General features: G+C 39.6%; 1 protein-coding gene across 7 annotated transcripts in view; it reads left to right on the forward strand.

Moving 5' to 3' along the window:
• The window catches only part of ANKS1B (ankyrin repeat and sterile alpha motif domain containing 1B), a 442,036-nt gene that overhangs the window by 378,213 nt on the left and 44,409 nt on the right, over nucleotides 1–19,414 (forward strand). For all 7 annotated transcript variants that reach the window (XM_027794224.2, XM_027794228.2, XM_027794229.2 and 4 more), the window contains 2 exons: nucleotides 11,118–11,225; nucleotides 16,563–16,742. In XM_027794224.2, the coding sequence (XP_027650025.2) occupies nucleotides 11,118–11,225; nucleotides 16,563–16,742 (288 nt within the window). The remainder of the gene's footprint in view (nucleotides 1–11,117; nucleotides 11,226–16,562; nucleotides 16,743–19,414) is intronic.

A 19,414-nucleotide genomic window follows, 5' to 3' on the forward strand; every position in this document is an offset into this window, starting at 1 on the left:
GATTTCTTACGTTATAGTGAGTTAATGTGATCTGTACTGCAGTGCATTTTTGTGACAAGATGATGTAGAAACTTATTTGGCTTCACAATAATGCCGCTGGCTATTATGGCTAATACTATAAATTAATAGATATAAATAAATATACATATAAAATAATCTCTTTTCTGCTTTAACATTTCAAGCTCTAACAAAATTAAAGGTCTGCAAACTTGTCGTCCCAAACAAATGTGTGTTTTCATGGCATTATTTCTCATCTGAAGGGTGGTTATTTAATGTTGTAGTAACATTTGTAAAATAGGATTAAAATAGAGTATGATCTTCCTATCGCATAAATGGACGGAATTAGTTATATAAGATTTAATTGAAGAAACGTGAAAGTTATTTCTTTTGGAAGTACAGATCACATGAAAGAATGGAACGAGCTCTGAGTATGTTACTGAACAGCAGTGCTGGGTGGATAATCTGGGCAGGAGGAGTAGAGCTGCTGGATATGTGACTGACCATCAGTCAACAGCGTAGCACAAAAAAAGACAGTGATATGGTATTGTTGTGCATACTAACAAGAGGAGTGTGTATAAAAACTTGTAGATTTCTGTCCCCTGGTGTGGTTCTCTTAAGTCTCAGATGGGATAATGTGCTTATACATTGGATTCTTCATGTCCGGTTGAAACAGATTTAGGAGGGAGAGTTATTCTTGGTAGAAGAGTTTTGCAAAATTGCTTGTATGTTATAAATGACTCGCAAAAGAAGACTTCTTTTTTTCTGGTTTACGTTCTTTATTTTTAAAGCAAAAATGTTATGTGTTTATATTGCTTTTTAGATGAGGGGAAAAGGGATTGTTGGCTTTTTTCTGCTCATGTTGTGCATTAGAAATCATGGCTGTGTCTGAGCTTGTATCCAGTTACCTAGTGTAATGAGCATGTTCCTTCTAGGGGGAACAAGACTGAGAGCATATGTAACTTTCTGCCAACATGTAAGTGGATGTTATAAAGGAGATACTGATGAATTATTTTCATAAATCAGTGAGGACAGAACAAGAGCAAGAGAAGAGGCAATTTAGGTTAAATATTAACAAAATAATAATTCAAGAATCAGAATGGTTGATCATTGGATTAAGGATATTTCCTAAATTGCAATATTTAGAACTATAAAAAGGTGTAACTAGACATTGGGGAGTTTCTTGACAATATTAAGAGTGGTGTGGGAATTACAGATGTGATTCAGGGCCTCTGACTTGTTGTGCCGTGGGGCTGCTGTCCTGCAGTTAGCTGCATCCACAGGTCTGCTAAGTCATTTCAGTTTCATGCAGGTCCAAAAATCCCCTTGTGTAATGCTGTGCAAAATAGACTGCTGGTGTTATTGCTGCTGATGGAAAAAGTGGGGAACGAACTCCTTGGCACGATCTTTTCTTCTTTCAACTTTATTGCATGGGTTGGATGGGCCTAAGATAGAGAACAAGAAAAGCAAAGCCTGAGCCATGGGAAATGAGGTTTATCCTCTTTTTGACACTCTGAAGACAACTTTCCTTTTTCAGGAACTTTTGATAAAGCTAAAGAAAAAAAAGAGCAGAAGAGCAGAGGTGAAGAAAACATGCTACACTGCCCTCTACGAGGAGTCCTGTGCAGCCCTTCTCACTGAGAAAATTCAAATAGAATTTATAGCAAGCCTTTCCCATGCTAACCCATTCACTGGTGGGTCTTGCCAGAATGCTTCATTAATAAAGCGTCATCTGCCCAAACTGTGGAATTCAAAAAGATACACACATCTCTATTCTTTTTAGTTTATAAAATAACTTTTAAGGACAGCAAGTTTGAGATGACTAAAGCTTTGCTGGTTTTCACTGTTAATATGAAGTTCAGTTTATCTTTTTTTTAACTATAGTACAAAATCAGCCTCCTGTTTGGAGAGCTCTTCAGTACAGCTTGCCCACTTGCTTTATTCTAATTTGGTTATGTACAAAAATGTTTCTTCCTTAAGACAGACTATAGTTGAATGTTTAATGAAGGAATCTGCATAAGAAGATGCGTACGATCTGAATGGCCTTGTGGTTTCAGTTTTATCTCAAATCATGCAGACAATAATCTTTTATGTCTGAATTTGTCATGTTGCTCAGAGCCACAAGGGAAGAACTTACTTGAGCTGTTGACGGATGAATATTTTTGCCACTTTATTTGTATCCTTTTGTAACCCCACTTTTTGATGGTGTTCCTTCCTGCTCTTACCTCAAGGCATGAAAGAAAAGATATTTTGAGAAATGCTTTTGCTATCCCCTTGCTGCCCCTGGCAGAGTTAATCCAGCCATCCTGCTGTGTTTATAGAGCGTGTTCTCTCCCACCCACAGTGCTTCCTCCTCACAGATTAAGAGTCAAAGTACAGCATGATGCTGGCTCTGCCTATGATGTATGATTCTGCTCTGCCATGGTGGCCATTGCCTTTTTTTAAGATAGTAGTAGCATTGCTACAGTTGTGATGAGATAGAGGATATAAATGAAGCAAGGATATAAGGGAGAGCTAATAGCTTTTTTCAAAGTCGTATCATGTAGTTGGAAAATGGACAAGATTTGATGTTCAGAATCTGACAAGCAACATCACAATCCAAACCAAATGTGGGTTAGACAAAATTGCTCTTAATGTATTTTAATTATGCTAATCAATCAGACTACCTGAAAGAAAACAGTATATTACTATAGCTGCAGTTGAGATTAATTGATAGCTTTTACATATGTAGTAGCTTCTTCCATTTGATGTTAAAGGATGAGATCGCTGAAGGCGGAGGGGGGTGTGAAACCTGGGGAGAGGGACTGGTGCCATTTATATCAAGCCTTGATTTTCTTCTAGAACCTGTAGTAATTGTTTTAATTAGTTTAATTAAATTGTTTAATGAGAAGATTGTAAACCAGGATAGTATAAGATAACGGTGAAAGTAAGTTGATGGAGGATCTTTTCATTTATTATTTTTATGCTATGGTTGTATGTCATGCCATAACCTATACTGAGGTTATCGGTCATTCAAAGTTTATTCTTTTGGGGAGTGCCTTGCTGAAAGAAAATTGATGAAACTGGTCAGGTAGCTGTTGCTGCAGAGCAGGCAGAGCAATGATTGAGGACCCTCTTCACATCACGGTGTATATGTAGGTGCATATTTTCCGTAAAGTAATGAAATTAAGATCTCAATAGAGGTGACATTCCTGGACAGCATAACACATGGTACCCAAAATAGAGTCAACAGCCCCTATACTAGCACATCACAAAATGTGTTTTACTTCATCCAGTGGGCCACACGCTGACAAATAAAGCAGTGTGGCTGAGGCTGAGCAGCCACGCTGCAGTAGGGTGAATCCGTAGCAATTACTGGTAAGACAGAAAAAGTTACGAGAAGAAATATACCTTTCATAAAATGGCTACTCTGTCTGTGACAGGTTTTTTGCAGTCCTCAGGGAGAAAATGGCAGACATCTGATAGACAAACTAGAAAACTAAATTTAGTAACTACTGAATACTAAAAAGCATAGGCTCATAGATGGTGGTTTCTGTTAAAATGCTGGCTTTAGGGTTCTTTACAGATTTTTATTTTTTAAAATATTTTGGTTTTTTGCTAATTGCCCTCTTTTTTTTTTTTTTTTGGGGGGGCTGTATGTGAAAGAAGCTCCAGTTTCACTATGGGGGGTGCATTCCATGTTTGGCTTGTACCACTGTAAGCAAAGGCAGCTGCTGAAAATGAGATTTACACCCCTCCCTCTTCCCTCCATCCTTGGTTGTACTTTCCTGCCCGTTTGCTGGTGCCAGTGTTAGTTTTTCTGTGGTCAGGTCAGGAAGTAGGTGAGGAGCGGGCAGTGTAGAGAACTGCTCCCTGCCCACCTCCTAGGTCCATTTTTAAGGGGATCCCTGGAGCGAGACCCCTGGGAGGTTGCTCTGCTGCAGCTGCTCCCACTGTGCACCCCAGCACCCCTTCTGCTGGACTGAACCCTGGTATTTTTTTCTGCAGATCTTATTTCTCTAAGGAAGTATTTTCATGCAGTTTGGCAAGACTTAAAGGACAATTTACCTGTACTTGGCAGCGAATTGGGATGGGTTGTGTTCTTAGCATTATTCTATCAGTTCATACTAGTAGAGCATTGGCATTGCCAGCGATGGCTCTTGTATCAAAGGCTACAAACACTTTTCACTTTTTATCTTTACAATACTTTTACAGCTCTTTCCTTTAAAAAGTGGATAAATATTAATGCTAGCAGTAGAACAATAATGCATGATCAAGTCTGTAACTCTTGGGATATTTAATACTTTAGGGGATAAGCGTATTTTGGATTGCTGTGTGTGGTGGTCTGTGAAAACTGCTCCATAGCACAGCCTGAATGCAAGCCATGGGCAGCCTCTGTGCATAGATTTGGCTTGAACTGGATATTCAAGGGTGGAGCCCATGCTTTAAATGTGGACATTTTGCAATACAGAAAAACAATTTTACTAAACTGGAAATACTTTAATGCAATAATAGGTTTTCTTGCATACAGCTGGTAACTTGCAAATACACTAGGAAACTGAACGTGTTCTGAATAACATCTCTTAACCACATTTGTTCTGATCCTTAGTCCAGGTTCTCCTGTCCGGTATTTGGCTTTTCTTTATGTATGTTGAAGACATTCCATCTGCAGTCATTGTGTATCTGAAAGATGTTGATGATTTAAAAAAAAAAAAATGCATAGAAGGACCTCCATTAAATTTTAGTATTAGAAGGAGATATTTTAACACCATCTTAGGTTTTTCATTACTTTTATTGGCATTTTTATCAGACAATATAATTGCATGATATCTAAATAAACAATTAATTTTCAATTCTGGTATATTAATGTCTGTATCATTAACAGATTTCATTCTCATACTACAGAGCTTACATTTTAATGACTGCATTGGTTATAACTATGAGCTAAAGTAATCTGCATTTTTACTCCAAGCAGCAAATGACTGTTTGCTGCTTCTGTTATTATGAAAACATTCATTACTGTATGTTTTTAGAAGGCTTTAAAAAAAAAGCTATTTATTTAGTAGGCAAATGTCCTGTTCTTTAAAAGGGCTTCAGTGTGGGGTTTTTTCTTTGGCTTGGAATTAAGTCTGTGATGAAATTGAAACAAGATCAGAAGGATCGGTTTTAGAGCTGTTAAAATTTTCTATAGAGATTTGTATTTTATCTCCTATTTCTCATTACACTACCTTTATTTCATACTTGTGTACATCTATCTAATGTGCTTTGCTGATAATTGTATACTTAAAAATAGATAAATTATTAGCTCGTTATGAAAAGTGTTGTAGTACCAATAACTTTAATTATAATTTATCTGCTATGTAAGTTATCCTGCAAAATATTGTGGGATAACACATTGGTATTGCAATTGTTCTTGTAGTACTACATGATTAACATTGAAGACCTCAAGGAGGTTGGCTGGGAATAATACTCCTGGTCTCTGACCACACATTTTCCAAATCTGATCTAAATCAGTGGCTGGACCTGTCATTAGCTCCACACAGAGGTGGAGATGAAAGTCACCAGTGGAAAGAACAGTCTTAAGAAGTCCATCCTCCAGTACTCGATTTGGGAATGTATTCCACCGTTCAAACTGTCCAATATTTTTTCCACTTACTGCCTGTGAAAAATAGAAGGAATATTTTCACTTTTTGTACAGACCTGCTTAGTGCTTGCTGTTTTTCACATGAATAATATTTTCAGCCTTGTCTAGTAGAAAAGGTAATCATTATTGTAATAACCTTTTAGTTTGTATGTATAATGGACTTTTAGGATTTCTGATCTATGGGTTTTTGAGCCTCATGTAATAAAAATGCACATATGTAATATTTTTCATTACATCTGAGGCTTGCAAAGTCATTAAACTGTGACTATTTTTTAAAAAAGGCCATAAATTTAACTTCTTTTTTATTAAAAAATTGCTTTTAAAAAGCAGTTCAGCATGTAGCCTGAGGAGCATGTATCCGCAGGAGGTAAAGTGGCCAGGTCTCAGTATTGGCCAGGTCTTGCTTCACTGTATTTTCCTGATTTTTATTAATGAAAAATTAACGAGTATTTTTCCACTGAAATATTGAGGGTTATTGATTACAAGCACAAAATTACTATTATTTTCTTTTATCTTTAGTACAGCCAGAAGTACTCATGCCTGGTATTTTCAGCCAGCCATTTCTTAAACTAATGAGAATTTGGAAAACCGTTTAATGACAGAAATAGCTTGTCTGGCGAAGTCGGGACAAAACTTCCAGCATTCTCGGCAGTACCAAAGGCTGCCCTGAGAACTTCTGCAAAAAATGATAAATTCTCACCCACCCGAGTCTGACCTGGGATGGCAGCAGCAGAACAGCATTGTAACACTGCTGCTCTGGCAGCAGGTGATGTGCAGCCATGCATCTCAGATGGGTGTAACAGCCTGGGGGCCAAAATTACCTTTACTTGGAAAAGACTTTTGGCCTTTGGCTTCTCAGTACCATTAAACTGGAGATCTGCAACTAAATTATATATTGGAGGGGGGGCAGGGCAAAAACCCCTCAGTTCTTCTTGATAATGTATAGAAATGGGACTTAACTAGGCAGCCATCTGTCTTTGTGAAATGCTGTCACCAAGACAACTGACATCTGTTTCCAGTTTGGTAATTAATTCAGGGGGATAATGGTGCATATTTCATATCATCATGCTATGAAAACTTAAGTCTCTTACAAGTGTCTTCACAGGTGTAAGAAACAATTGCTTCCACTGCAGGTGTTGAAACCAGAGAAGTCACGCACCTAGCAGAGGTGCTTCAGAGCCTCCTGGTCTCCACATGCCTGTGCTTTGCTGGGCAGTCAGGGCTCTACAGGAAAAGCCCTGCACTGTTAAAAATAGCAAGGGTTTGCAATAATTTAGGGTTGGGAGGAATCAGCAACTGTAATCAGGATGAGAAAGAGCATAAAATATCCCTATGTGAAAAATGCAACAGTTTAATGTAGGTGGGACTGGATTTGGCCGTGTCTGGTATTGGTAGACCACCAGTCATTCAATATCACAGCTGACGCAGGCATATTTATCTTTCAAAATACACCAGTTACTACACTGTGTAATCTTGCTCAGTATGTGGGGTATGGGGGGGTTTTGCCCTTTTTTTGGATAGTCTTTTGGTTGTTTTATTTGTTTGTTTTAACTGTTAATCACTGACGGCAGTCCTGTATTTAGCGTTTGTAAAATTTTGAACAGTTGTCCATGCTGGGGATTTGTATAGCAAGTGTATTTAAACCTTTTCCAAATTTTCAGTTAAACCAGTCATGGTGATCAGATGAGCTGTACTGGTTGGGCTGGGCTCACTTCCTGGGTGTTCTGGGCACGCGTGTCGTGTGCCACTGGGCACAGGATTAGCCCTGTGGGGTGGCATTGTGGCAGGAAAGTGGTAATAATCAATTCATCCGTCACCTGCAATTCCAGATAGCCTGGAGTTTATTCCAGTATGACTAGCCGTGAAATGGTTAATAAAATTGAATTTAGTTAGCATTTGTGGCCGTTCAGAAATAGGAAGATCACACCTTGTTGGCTTGCATTTACCATCTTTTCTTCTTAAATTCTGGAGTGTCTGATGCTGCTACCAGAGAATCACTAGTACTATTCTGACCACTCTTTGGTCTTTCACTTTGTAGCTAGTTCCTAGTGTCTGATTGCTGCTACACATTTAGTCCAGACCGCATGTGCTATTATGGTACTAATTTTAGCCCATACAGTAACTTTTCAGATTATTCCAAAAGAAAGGGAATTGATTACTTGAATTTCAAGAATCTTTATAATACTCATTTTAAAAAAGGAAAAATGGAATTATAAAAATACAGTATTGAATCATATTGTTCAATCAGAATAAAAGATCAGGCAGAAGAATGTTGCAGAAATAATGCTCAGTTTTAGATTGAGTTATTTGTTAATTCCAGCATCTGCACATACACAGTCATCGGGGAGTTATTGGGCTACATGTGGTGGTTTTTTAAAACATCTGTCAACTAAGTCAGAAATGTAAATGCAAAGTGTTACATTGGTTACATTTGTGGGTTTCTTACATTTCTTAGTGGAATTTCATTTTGTGTTGGAGACTACAGAGGTAAAAACAAGATTAAATTTGTGTGCACGTATAATTTCTTCAGACAAATGACTTGCGCCATTCTCTTTTAATTGTGTTACAGCTTCAAATATAAGCAAATGTATGAGATGGAGTTGTATTATTTTTGTCTCAGATATACTGATGGTGGTGTGGAAAGATGCATGTTATATACATGCTTTTTTTTTTTTTTTTTTTCTTTTTTTTTTCCCCAGTAATGAAGTAATAGGCTGTGGAGGGCCTTAAGTTACTCTGGACAGTTTTGTGACACGTTGTAGCTGACTCCTGCAGTCATGCTGCAAAGCTCATTTCATTGTCCTATATGAAGTAAGCGACAATCCACTTGACAAAATGCTTCACTGTATAGCACTTAGGTGCATTGTATTGACTGTCCCTGCAGTTCAGTGTTACTGTGTTCACTGTTACCTGATATATGGAAAATATTCATGGGGAACTAACTTTTGGCTAAATAAGTGTAAGATTGTTATCTGATACACAACATTAACATATTTCTAAGATACTGCTTTAGGCAAATTTGCCATTGCATACTGTTGACCTATATTTGTGATATTTGACATTTTTGATAGGTACTGTCAAGGATAATCTATCACAGAACAAGCTTTCAGAGTTTTAGGGTGTGTGTTAAACTCTTGTAAATCAGATAGTGTTTCAGAAAATGGTATTTTATATTTATAAGTCGAGTAACAGTTTTTCCAAGTAAGAAAATTACTAGGGAGTCCATTTCCAGAAAAATGCAGCTGTCTTCAGTTAACAGAGTATGTGGTCCGAATAAGATTGGGTTACAGCTGCCTACTGGCTGAGGACCATACATTTCTGTGGGTTTCATCTTTAAATCCCTACATACTTCAGCTTTGGTGTGACCACCATTTTAATGGAGAAACAAAATGTGGAATAAGCTTAGCAGAGTTTATGGTGTTTAAAGATCTGTATTGCTTTCAAATTGAGCACAGTTTTTGAAATAATATAACCATTTATACCTGTCTGCTCATCTCTTATGTGTGAAGTCCCTCAAGACTCATGTCCTTTTCTCTCCTGTTGTTCAAGAGCTCTGTGAAGTCAAAGAGAATTGCTTTGTGTGGTTTGTTATAGCTAATAAGTCAGTCAGAGCACTGAGGACCTCGAAACAACCCAAGAAATATAGCTTGACTCAAAAATCTCAGGGTAAATGCTCTTGATTATGGGGAAGCATTATGAAAAAAGCAAGTTCACTGAAGTGCGTTACCTGAGTAATCCTTAAAGCAGCTGTAGTGTGTTCACGTTTCATATAGTTAAATACAGAGATAAACAGTGCACCCTTCTGTTTAACATTCAATGTAAACTGAATACATAACTGAGTCTTCTGCATGCCTCTGGCATTTTTGTGTGTGCTGTGCTATCTCAGCTTCACTCGTGCTTCACCAGATTTAGATTAATAGGGTAGCACATAGCAGGCTTGTGGGACTCTGCAGCTTGGAGCTGCATGGAGCAGCAGGGGCTGCAGCACCCTGAGAGCTGCCTCGCAGAGGAAGCCCTTGATCTGTTTCATGTCATAGCCCATCGGTTTGTAGATCCGGGCAAACAAGATGTTCTTGATGTTCCACAATATCAGATAGCACAGATGTCCAACAGAGGACATGTGGACAAATTCACATGCCCATGGATAGCAGGCAGGAGTTGACCCACCAGAATGATGACGGTGGATTGCTGTGCCGTATCCCAAGATACTGGATCTAAGAGATGTTGTAGGGGAGTTGATGGGGTCTGGGTTCTGTTTGGTTTGTTCTCATGAATGGTAGCTCTTAGTGGTACTGCTTAAACTGAAGTAGCTGATCACTTAGGAGGTAGAATTTTCAGGGCTTTTGGGGGACTATTACTTTTCCTAGGTTGAGTGAGAAATTCCTCTCGACTGAAGGGTGTTGACATGTGGTGGTCCTAAATATAGTGGGAAACGCTGTCTCCTGAGAAGGAATGGCGGCAGCTCTGGTATATGAAACTATATATACATTCTGGAAGAGTTACGTGAGGACACTGCTGATTGCAGAGCAGAGGCTTGCTTCCACAGTTAGGGCCGTGTTACACTTTGAAGTCATTGTAGCCATTAAAGAATAGCCTCAAAATAAGACTTTTTTTTTTTTTTTTTTTTCCTCCACTAATGCTCAAGTTTCCAACTTGCTGCTTCGCCTGCTCTGTTTTCCTGAGGGCAGCGGTGGTTGTGTATGTGGCAGGGACACAGATAGATACAAGTAGGGAGTAGTTGCAGTAAATTTGGAACACCTTTTTGGCAGTATTATTGGAGTTTGGGCAAGGACCAGGTATTTGAACCTATACGCTGTTGGTCACATCTGTGTGCAACAGAGGATATATCCATTGTATTTGATACAAGTAATAGGCCTCCAGGACAAAGTCTGTCCATCCTGTGTTTCTTACGCAAGGATGAATCTACATGATAATGCAAACTGTATGAGGCATTTGGAGATCACCTGTGGGATGATGAATAGATTTAAAAGTGGTATTTATTCATTGTGTAGTTCCTTTCCTCCCTTTTTGCCACACACACACACACACACCCCCTCAAGCATTCCCTGGCTGCTCTTTACTCTCTTCCTCATCCATTCCATGAATCCCTTTAATCCACATCACTTACTGTTTGCCTGCACCTCTACGTTTCCTTCTCCAGTCTTCTCCTCCCCTTCCTTGTTTTCACCCCCACTCTGCTGCCTTCTCTTCCTGTTTCATTTTCCTTTTCTCCTTACTCATTTATAAGCCTTTTTTTCCCCCTCACATGTATACCTGCTTCAGTTTCTTCCTTCATTTTACAGGGGTTTTCCTGTTTGATCCCACCTCTCATTTTCTCTGCTGATTGTTTGCCTCGCACTGTTCTCTACCTGCTTAACGCACCTAGTGGACTAACTTGTTAAAACGTTTAAAGAGAAAATGGCTTCGCTCTGAATGGGTTTTCATTTAATGATTGCAATGTGTTCTTTTCAGTTAGGCATTTTTGTTATTATTTCAGGTCTTAAAAATCAGCTTGATTGGCCACCGGAAGCGCGTTCTGGCCTCTTTGGGAGACAGGCTTCACGAAGATCCTCCTCAGAAACCACCTCGGTCAATAACCCTCAGGGTGAGTCCCCATGAAAATTTGTTTGTGTTTCTCAGAAAGGCAGCAAGTGTTTTATAACATCCACATGAAAACAACAGCCGTTTCAAGTGGGGTTCAACTTACCTCACTTCAGAAGTTTACAGTGTGGATGCCCTAGGCTGACCTGCTCAGTCACACCTCCCCGTATAGTCAGCGGAGATAAATGGACATTTTTACAGGATGATTCATCTGACCTGTTTCAGATGTCTACCTTAGGATGAGATAAGTAATATCTTAGAAGTACCAGCTTATCTTCTTTGCTCAAGAAACTAGCTCAGGACCAGGTGTGTACAAACTGCACGTCTACCATTTGCCCCCAGGAGTCCCAGCCCAGCTGATCAGTATTGCGGAAGGAGAGTTACCATTTTCCTTTCATGTTTTCAAATGCTTGCACTTACTTTTCAGACATATGCTTTATGCTTTCTTCAAGGAAAGCCTCTTGAAATTGCGAGATATAAATGCCATTAAGATGTTTCTGTCTCAAAAACTTCTGTCCTGTTTATAATTTTCATTGTATTCCCTCTTTCACAAACCTTGTTGCAATGTCCCTGGGGTTTTTGTGCACTTGGCCAGATTTAATCTCCTCTCATTTCAGCACCTTCACTTGGTTTCCCCGATCCAATGCCTTTGCTCCCTTGCACTCTGTTACCCTTATCAAGTTGTGGTCTGATGACCCGTTCCTGCTGTGTTCTCTCCAAGGGAGTTCATATCAAGACTTTTGATATTTTAGGTCACACCTTTTGCATTTGATTGGATCTGGTTATTTTCATGGGACTGCATTTCTGACTGGAGTATCATTTGGGACTAAATTTTCAAATGTCAGAGAGTGTCTGTGCATCCAAGTTAGATTTCCTTGTGTAAAAAGAAATAGAGAAAGACAGAATGAGGGCTTATTTTTGCATACACCTAAAATTTCTGTGACCAGCCTGTTTTCACCCTGCTTATTCTCAGATACCACGTATAGACATTTTAGTTCCCCTCCTCCAATTCAACCTATTCCTAATGACATGTTGAAAAAGGTCTCACAAGTCTCTAACATCCTGCTCTAAGGCACATTGTGCAAATGTGGGGATATTTTTCTTGTATTTTATTTTTTATGTATTATGTGAATGATTCCTGATACATGGCAGGTGTTAAAACACTCCCAGGAAAGAGGAATCATTTGAAAGTCACACATTTTTTTCTCAATACTTTCAGTGAGTTGAACTGGGGAATTAGTTCCTCTTCAGAGGGTGGAAAATTTGCCTTAGCCCATGGTGTTGGTTAGGACTGCATATTCTCAGTTAATACTGTAAAGAAAGCTGGATGTCCTCCATCTGTAGTCAAAATGATAAAAAGTAGTCTGCTGCTCCACAGCTAGGTCTACGGATGTGGGCAAGTGCTAAGTGTCATTCATCACCTCATGGTATTGGAGTCTTCACAGAGAATCCCGTAGAGGAGGACATGAGTTTGGATTAAGGTTTTCCTTCTCATCAACTGCTACTATGCCATTTCATATGAAATGAAGACATAGTATTTAGTCTGTAGTTTGCAATAATTTTTAGCTTGAAAATTGATTTAAATAAATCGCTGCTACTGGAAGATCAATTTAAATAGAATCATGGAATGGTTCGAGTTGGAAGGGACCTTAAAGATCATCTAGTTCCAACCCACCTGCCATGGGCAAGGATGGCTTCCACTAGACCAGGTTGCTCTGGATCAGTAGAAAAGATAGCTTGTTGTTTAAAGAGTCTACTTTTAAGGTCCCAAGGTCAACCTAAGCATGGTTAGCACTTCATCTTTTTCAACTCTTTTTGTATTAGCCTTTAACCATTTTTTCCCTCTGAAATATTTTAAATATTGAAGGGGAAAAAAAGCAACAAACATTAAAAATATCCACAAAATATGTTACTGCCGTAGTAACTGTGTACTAAGGAAAAGTTATTTTGATTTCAAAGTCAAAAAACTTCAAAGTTAGAAAATGCTTGATCTCAGGTTACTGCTGTAATCTTGCTTTCCTTCCTTGACTGCATTACAATCTTTAATTAGGGGACCAGTTTCCATGTTAGTCATGGAACCCCCATCCTGACCTGGTCAGCATGGGAGGCTGGAATTTAAACTGAAGGAACAAGTTTAGGCTGAAAATTTGGAGAAGCAGTGCTACAATAGCAATGACAGTTTAACACGAGAATTAAATCACTGGAGAGAATTCCTCGTTTTAGGAACTGGTTAGACAAACATCTGTGGGACATGAGACGTACCTAGGCAGCCCGGGGAAGGATCTCTTAAGCTCCCTTCCGGCACTGACCTGCATGTGGTTCCGGCTTTATGTGACCGGCAGGACTGAGAGGTAGGGATGAAGCAAATTTCAATAGTGAAATATGTGATCAGATGTCCCTGCAGGGCATGTATCCATGGATCCATAACAGGGTGGGAACATGATACGAATGCCTTGTGACTAACAGTAGCACGGTACTGAGGCCATGGTAGCACCTGCACAAGCATCCGTGGCTGGTCTGCAGATTTATTAGGGAGATCAGAAAGTAGGTATGGAGTTAGGAAGAGGAAGGAAGGAAGAATGGGAGAAAGATTCATGATTAAGGGAATAGCTGTAGCTATGAAAATACAGATTTATACCTGCTTTTGCCACAAAGCCCTTGGATAACACTTGGTAAGTTATTTAGGCAATTGCCTCATAAACAGTCACTAATTGTACGTTACCGACATTCTGCGTATTTGACTGGAGTCTGGAGTCTGATTTATCCATGGGCTGAGCACACGCTGCTGCAAATTAGATCAATAGATGTGGAGTTTTGAATATAAGCACTTACAAAATCGGTAATAGAAATCGTAATTGGACGGCCAAAGTGACTGATATTTTTTAACCTTTGTCTGTTTGCCTCAGGTCCCCCACACTAAAGTAGCGATTACAAAATGCCAGAAGTCACAGGGTGTGGTGAAAATGAATTGATTGACATTTGTAAAGCACATGAGTGTCATGAAAATGACGATATTAGTCATCCTATCTTCAGAGCAGGATTTGAATAGAGTTTAGGGAAGGGGCTTGGGGCCACAAAACAAGGTGAGAATAAAATACTGACTACACAATAACTGGTGATAACACAGTGCTGAGTATATGACAACATGCTGCACAGTTGAAGATCCATCTGTGCTGTGAAGAACAACTTTGAGAAAACAGTGTAGAATCATGCAATTACATACTATTCCATAATGCAGAGGCACCATATTTCTTTTATTTCTTGACTTTGTAATGCTTGTCTTTATTGCCTTGCCAGCAGTCTTCCAGTTTAGATCTCTGAGTGAACTTCTGCTTTATATGCAGTTTGATAAAACGTGAAAAGCTTCATGAGAGCTGGAATCTGTGTGTCCATTGCACGGTCATCTGTCACTTTGGCGTGCTAATGGCCCTGTCAGTCTGCTAACAGTGGGTGAACAGCGATTCAGAGCAGAGGTTGCTACCTGGCTGAAGCAGCAGGTAGCAGTCAGTAGACAGGATCTTGTTTGGTGCCCCTGTACTCGGGTTATTTTCAGGGCAGAGGTGTGTGCACATCTAGGCAGAGTTGGGCCCATGGAGGGTGGGTTTTAGAGATTATGCCTCACCAAACCTTCTGAGCATGGGCAGACGACAGCTTTTCAGAAGCTTTTAACTGGGCCAAATGTAGGTGGATTTTGTGAAGGAGGGAAAAAACCTATTCCTAAGAGGAAAACACTCCTTTTTTTTTTTTTGCCCTGGGAAACATCAAGTGCTTGTCTCAAATCATAGGAAAGCTAAAGAATTAAAAACCAAAAATAATCCCAGTTAATTAAATGTTGCTAAACAACTATATATCCCTGACTCACTGACTTTAGTCAGCCAACATAAAAAATACTAATCTGTTACCGTGATTGCAAGGAATAATGTCACATAGACTGCTACGCTTCAGCTGTTAACATCGGATGTTACTATTACTTGACCACATACAGAGAATTGCAACTTTCCTTTCCATTTGGAATAGATTACAGCTCTCTGATTTCTTACACCAGGTCTTGTTTCTGAACAGCAATGGAGTAAAGTACCTTGATGCTTTTCAGAATTAGGTTTGCTTCAATGTAGTCATGCATGAAATGCCCACTTTGTTTGTCTAAATAAAAAGGCAGGTGTTTTTACCATCCAGGCACACTGAAGCAGGTCTTTGCTTCCTCTGATATCTTCAGGTCCCTTCTTGTTGTGCAGTATTACAGTAATAGGTAATTTAAACAAGGTCTGCACTGTGCAAACACATTCCTGGGTATTTTCCCTCCAAAGAACTTACTATCAGAGAAATCTCTAGTGTCAGATAAATTGAGCCCAGTAACCTAAATCACGAGAGAGGAACATGTTTCCCTATCCAGTTGCTATGACAGTGTTTTACAGTCCACACTGGGGTGCTGTGTGTGCAGGCTGGCTGGCCAGTACACTGTAGCACTGCCTCTGCTGGTTGCAGGCTCCAAGGCAGGGCTGAACGGTGTGGCTGGGCACCAGTGTTTGTAATTGGTGTTTGAACAAGTGATGTGATGTGCATGAGAATAGGTGTGCCCAGACATACATATAGTGGCTGTCTGTGAGCAGTGTGATGGCAGATGCTGGTAAAATGTATGATTGAGAGGACACATGTTGCCATTTATTAGATGGAGTTCACGTATCAGTTCGCTGTAGTATTTGCACACTGACTGATAAAGGTCACAGTTCAGCACAGATTACAAGCCTGGTAAAGTATTTGTATTCTGATGCTTTCATGCATTCTAGGAATTATTATTTAGCTTGTGTCTGATATCCAGTACTTCAGGTTAAATGGATGTTTGGCAAGACCTATAAAAATTGCAAAAGAAGTGTCTATATTTTGTAAATGTTCATGCATTTCTTTTTTCCAGCAAGAGATGTTGCTAGAGTTCAAATCACTTTCAAATCACTTTCACTGCTCAAGAGTGGCTGCTCAGAAGTGGTGAGAATGTATTTCATCTTACAAATAGCTAGTCCTAAATCATGGGCTTTATTTGGGCCTTGACAAGAAGTAACTTACTGTTTTATCTCTCCAGCAGTCCTAAAAGAGAGTATGTATTACACAAGGAGGTTTTGGAGAGGGAATTTGCCACTAGTTCATGTAAATAATGAAATTATTTTTCCTTCCGTATAGGCTCTCCACCTTAGCAAATCTCAAAAGTTTGTCCACAGTAACCTCTACTTCAGGAATTGTTCCTTAATTTTTTTAGTATGAATAATTAACACGGACTTTTAAATGGGTGGTTTGGAGTCAGCAATATGCTGTTCTTCTTACACTGCATTTTTTCCTCTCTGTCCAGGAACCCAGTGGTAACCACACTCCTCCTCAGTTGTCTCCATCACTTAGCCAAAGCACTTTCACTACTGGTGGCTCCCTGGACGTTCCCCACATTATCATGCAGGGCGATGCAAGGAGAAGAAGAAATGAAAACTATTTTGATGATATTCCCCGGTCAAAGCTGGAGAGGCAGATGGCACAGGTAGGGTTAAAATTATGCCGTTAAAAGGCTGCGCCTTGCTGCAGTTGGCTACAGAACTAATCCTAACCATAGCTGTGGGTCATATATGAAGGCTGAAATGTAAACTGCAAAGACTGACAATTTTTCCAAGTTGTCTGTTCCAGTTCTGTATATTTCAAATAGTGTAAGTTGGTGTGCAGTTTCTCCCCTGTGAGGCAGAGTTTTGGGGGTGTTCAGGTGCCTGGAGGCCGAGATGAAGGTGCCTCCTCCACACCAGAGCATGCAGACTTCCACTGGCACTGACTCTGCCTCTTGCTTCTGTAGGAAGGTGCGGGTTCCTCAGTTTCTGAGCAACCTAGATAGAAATAAGCTGACGTCAGTTCACTGCCAGAAACTCGGAGGACTTGGGGGATGGTGATTGCTGCATTTATTAATGGAGAGGGTCAGCATTCTGCTAAACTCAGTGATCTGGGGATATATCTTGAGTGTTTAAAAAAAGATTTAACTGTGCAACAACTCATTTGATTATCACAACAGAACTAGACTCAACTGGATGTTAAATCAAACTGTTCATGAAAGAAAGCCTAAAGTAGTCTCCATCTCTAAATTTTTTCAGCCAGGCACAATAAGAACCGCAGTAAGAGTACTGATAATTTTAAATCAAGCAAATGTTGACTGGAGTGATGTCTTGTACCATTCTAAAGGGCGGTAAAGTTAAGCTTGGACAGCTTGTTGGCAAAAATGCTTTAGGATTAATTCAACTGTTTTTTGATGGTACATCTGATGGAAGACAGACAGGTCTGAAGCCATGTGGTGCTTTGAGGCATGTGTTGGAAACAGGGCTTTGACTTACCGTCAGAAGCAGATGGGCAGCCAGGGCAGTTCCTGGAGCGACTCACTCCACAAAGGAGCAGGTCGCTGCGTGCTGCCCTGTGTGAGGCTGCCCAGCAGTTCTCTGCCTGCCACAGCCCAAAACAGAGCCGCTATCCAAAACTCAGACTCAAAATGGCAACAGCTATGCAAATAACTGTGTTACAGTTAACGTAATGAACAAAAGGCTGCAGTCTGTCAGCTAATTGCATGAACAAGAAGTAATTAGATAAACAAGCAAACCAAGGTGCTGTTGTTACCTGGGAACCCAGAAACAAATTGGATTCCATTTGTTCAGAGGACGTTTCTCGGGAAGTGAAATTGCATTTGGTTGGGTGGGTCTGTTTCCTTGCCTTTTTTTAATCTCCTAATTTTCTACTATATAATCTTATTGTACAGAATAAAGGGGAAAGTTGCCTAGTGAATGAGCTTGTTTTCAAACCAAAGTCTGCAGGGTTTGTTGTGTTTTTTTGCAAGAACAAGGTTGAGTTGAAATCCAGCAAGGAAAAGCCCAGTTCTTAACATGGAAATATTTCTTTGAAGGTCATGAAATTTGGTGGTAGAGCGTGAAATGCACACTTGCTCATGGCTGAGTAGACTGGTTCATCTACTTAGTTGATTTTATCACTTGGTTCACAAATCCCTGTTCTCACTTCCTTTTTTAGTCACCAGCATTGGGGGAAAAAAACTCAACAAAACAACCCCAGAAAAACATACTAGCAATTCTTCCTGTCTCCTTTTGACTCTTTTCTTTTCCTGCTTGAAGTCCTGATTTTTCTAAGAGGTATGATACGCTGTCATATATGGCACCTGGAGATTTTCTTTGTGCTGTTAAAAATAGCTTTTGCAGGGCTGTGATATGTTGCATATCCAAAGGGAAAACTGAGCAGTTAGCACTCACACCACTCCAAACTGCTTTAAAACCAATTAAGTGCTGAGATTTTTTTTTTTTTTTTTTTTGAGTATGTACTCACTGAGTGACTTCAGTGCCTTCTCTCTAACTTTCACTGTGGAATATAGCAGTCATCCTTTGGGACTCCAAAGGGGAAAATGAAGTCAGATGAAATCCATAAAACAGCATTTTGTGTTAGTCCCTGAACTCCAATCTGTTTGGAGTCTTTCTCAGCTGTGCCCCGAAATTCTGCGCGCCTGATGTATGTAAAGTTCCCTTTGACTTTAATGGGAAAGTCAATGACTCCCTCTGGTGATCATTCTCACTAAATTGGACTCACCCCATTAAGAGGCTAATCAGGGATTTCTTGAACCATTCTAGCCTCTAGATTTTTAAATTTATTTTTTGCAATATGTGCTTTGCTATAAGGAATTTTATTTCCTTCAATCTTTTTCCCTCAAACCCTTTTGACATTAAAGGTAAAATATTTTTTTCTGGAAAATAAAGGAGATTCAACTGATTCTTAACATGAGCTCCATGGTTGTTTTTTTTATCTAGCAACTTCCTCCTTGCAGTTTGCAGGTTCCTTTGCTTATGTCAGCTCACCAGCAACTTCTGAGATACTAGTCCAGCTTTCCAGCTAGAATACTTCTCAAAACAGAATGATGTAGAGGAACTGTTGGAATTGCTTTGAGGATATTCTTTGTCTTAACCCTTTCTTTGCTAGGCTGTTTGCATGCTGCTGTATGTATCTGCATGTTTATTGGATGCTATAGTAGACAGATGTGCATAAAGACATCTTTGTTGGCTGTGATTTTTTTTTTAAGGGTTTTAGGTGTGTGTTCATCATGATGAGATTAATGGGTATTTTTATGGCCTTGAAGAGAGGTGCCAACATGGTATTGAGAGCTTATTCATGGCATTGCTTTCA

The sequence above is a fragment of the Falco peregrinus genome, chromosome 6 (genome assembly GCF_023634155.1).
Source record: "Falco peregrinus isolate bFalPer1 chromosome 6, bFalPer1.pri, whole genome shotgun sequence".
In the NCBI taxonomy this organism is placed as follows: Eukaryota; Metazoa; Chordata; class Aves; order Falconiformes; family Falconidae; genus Falco; species Falco peregrinus.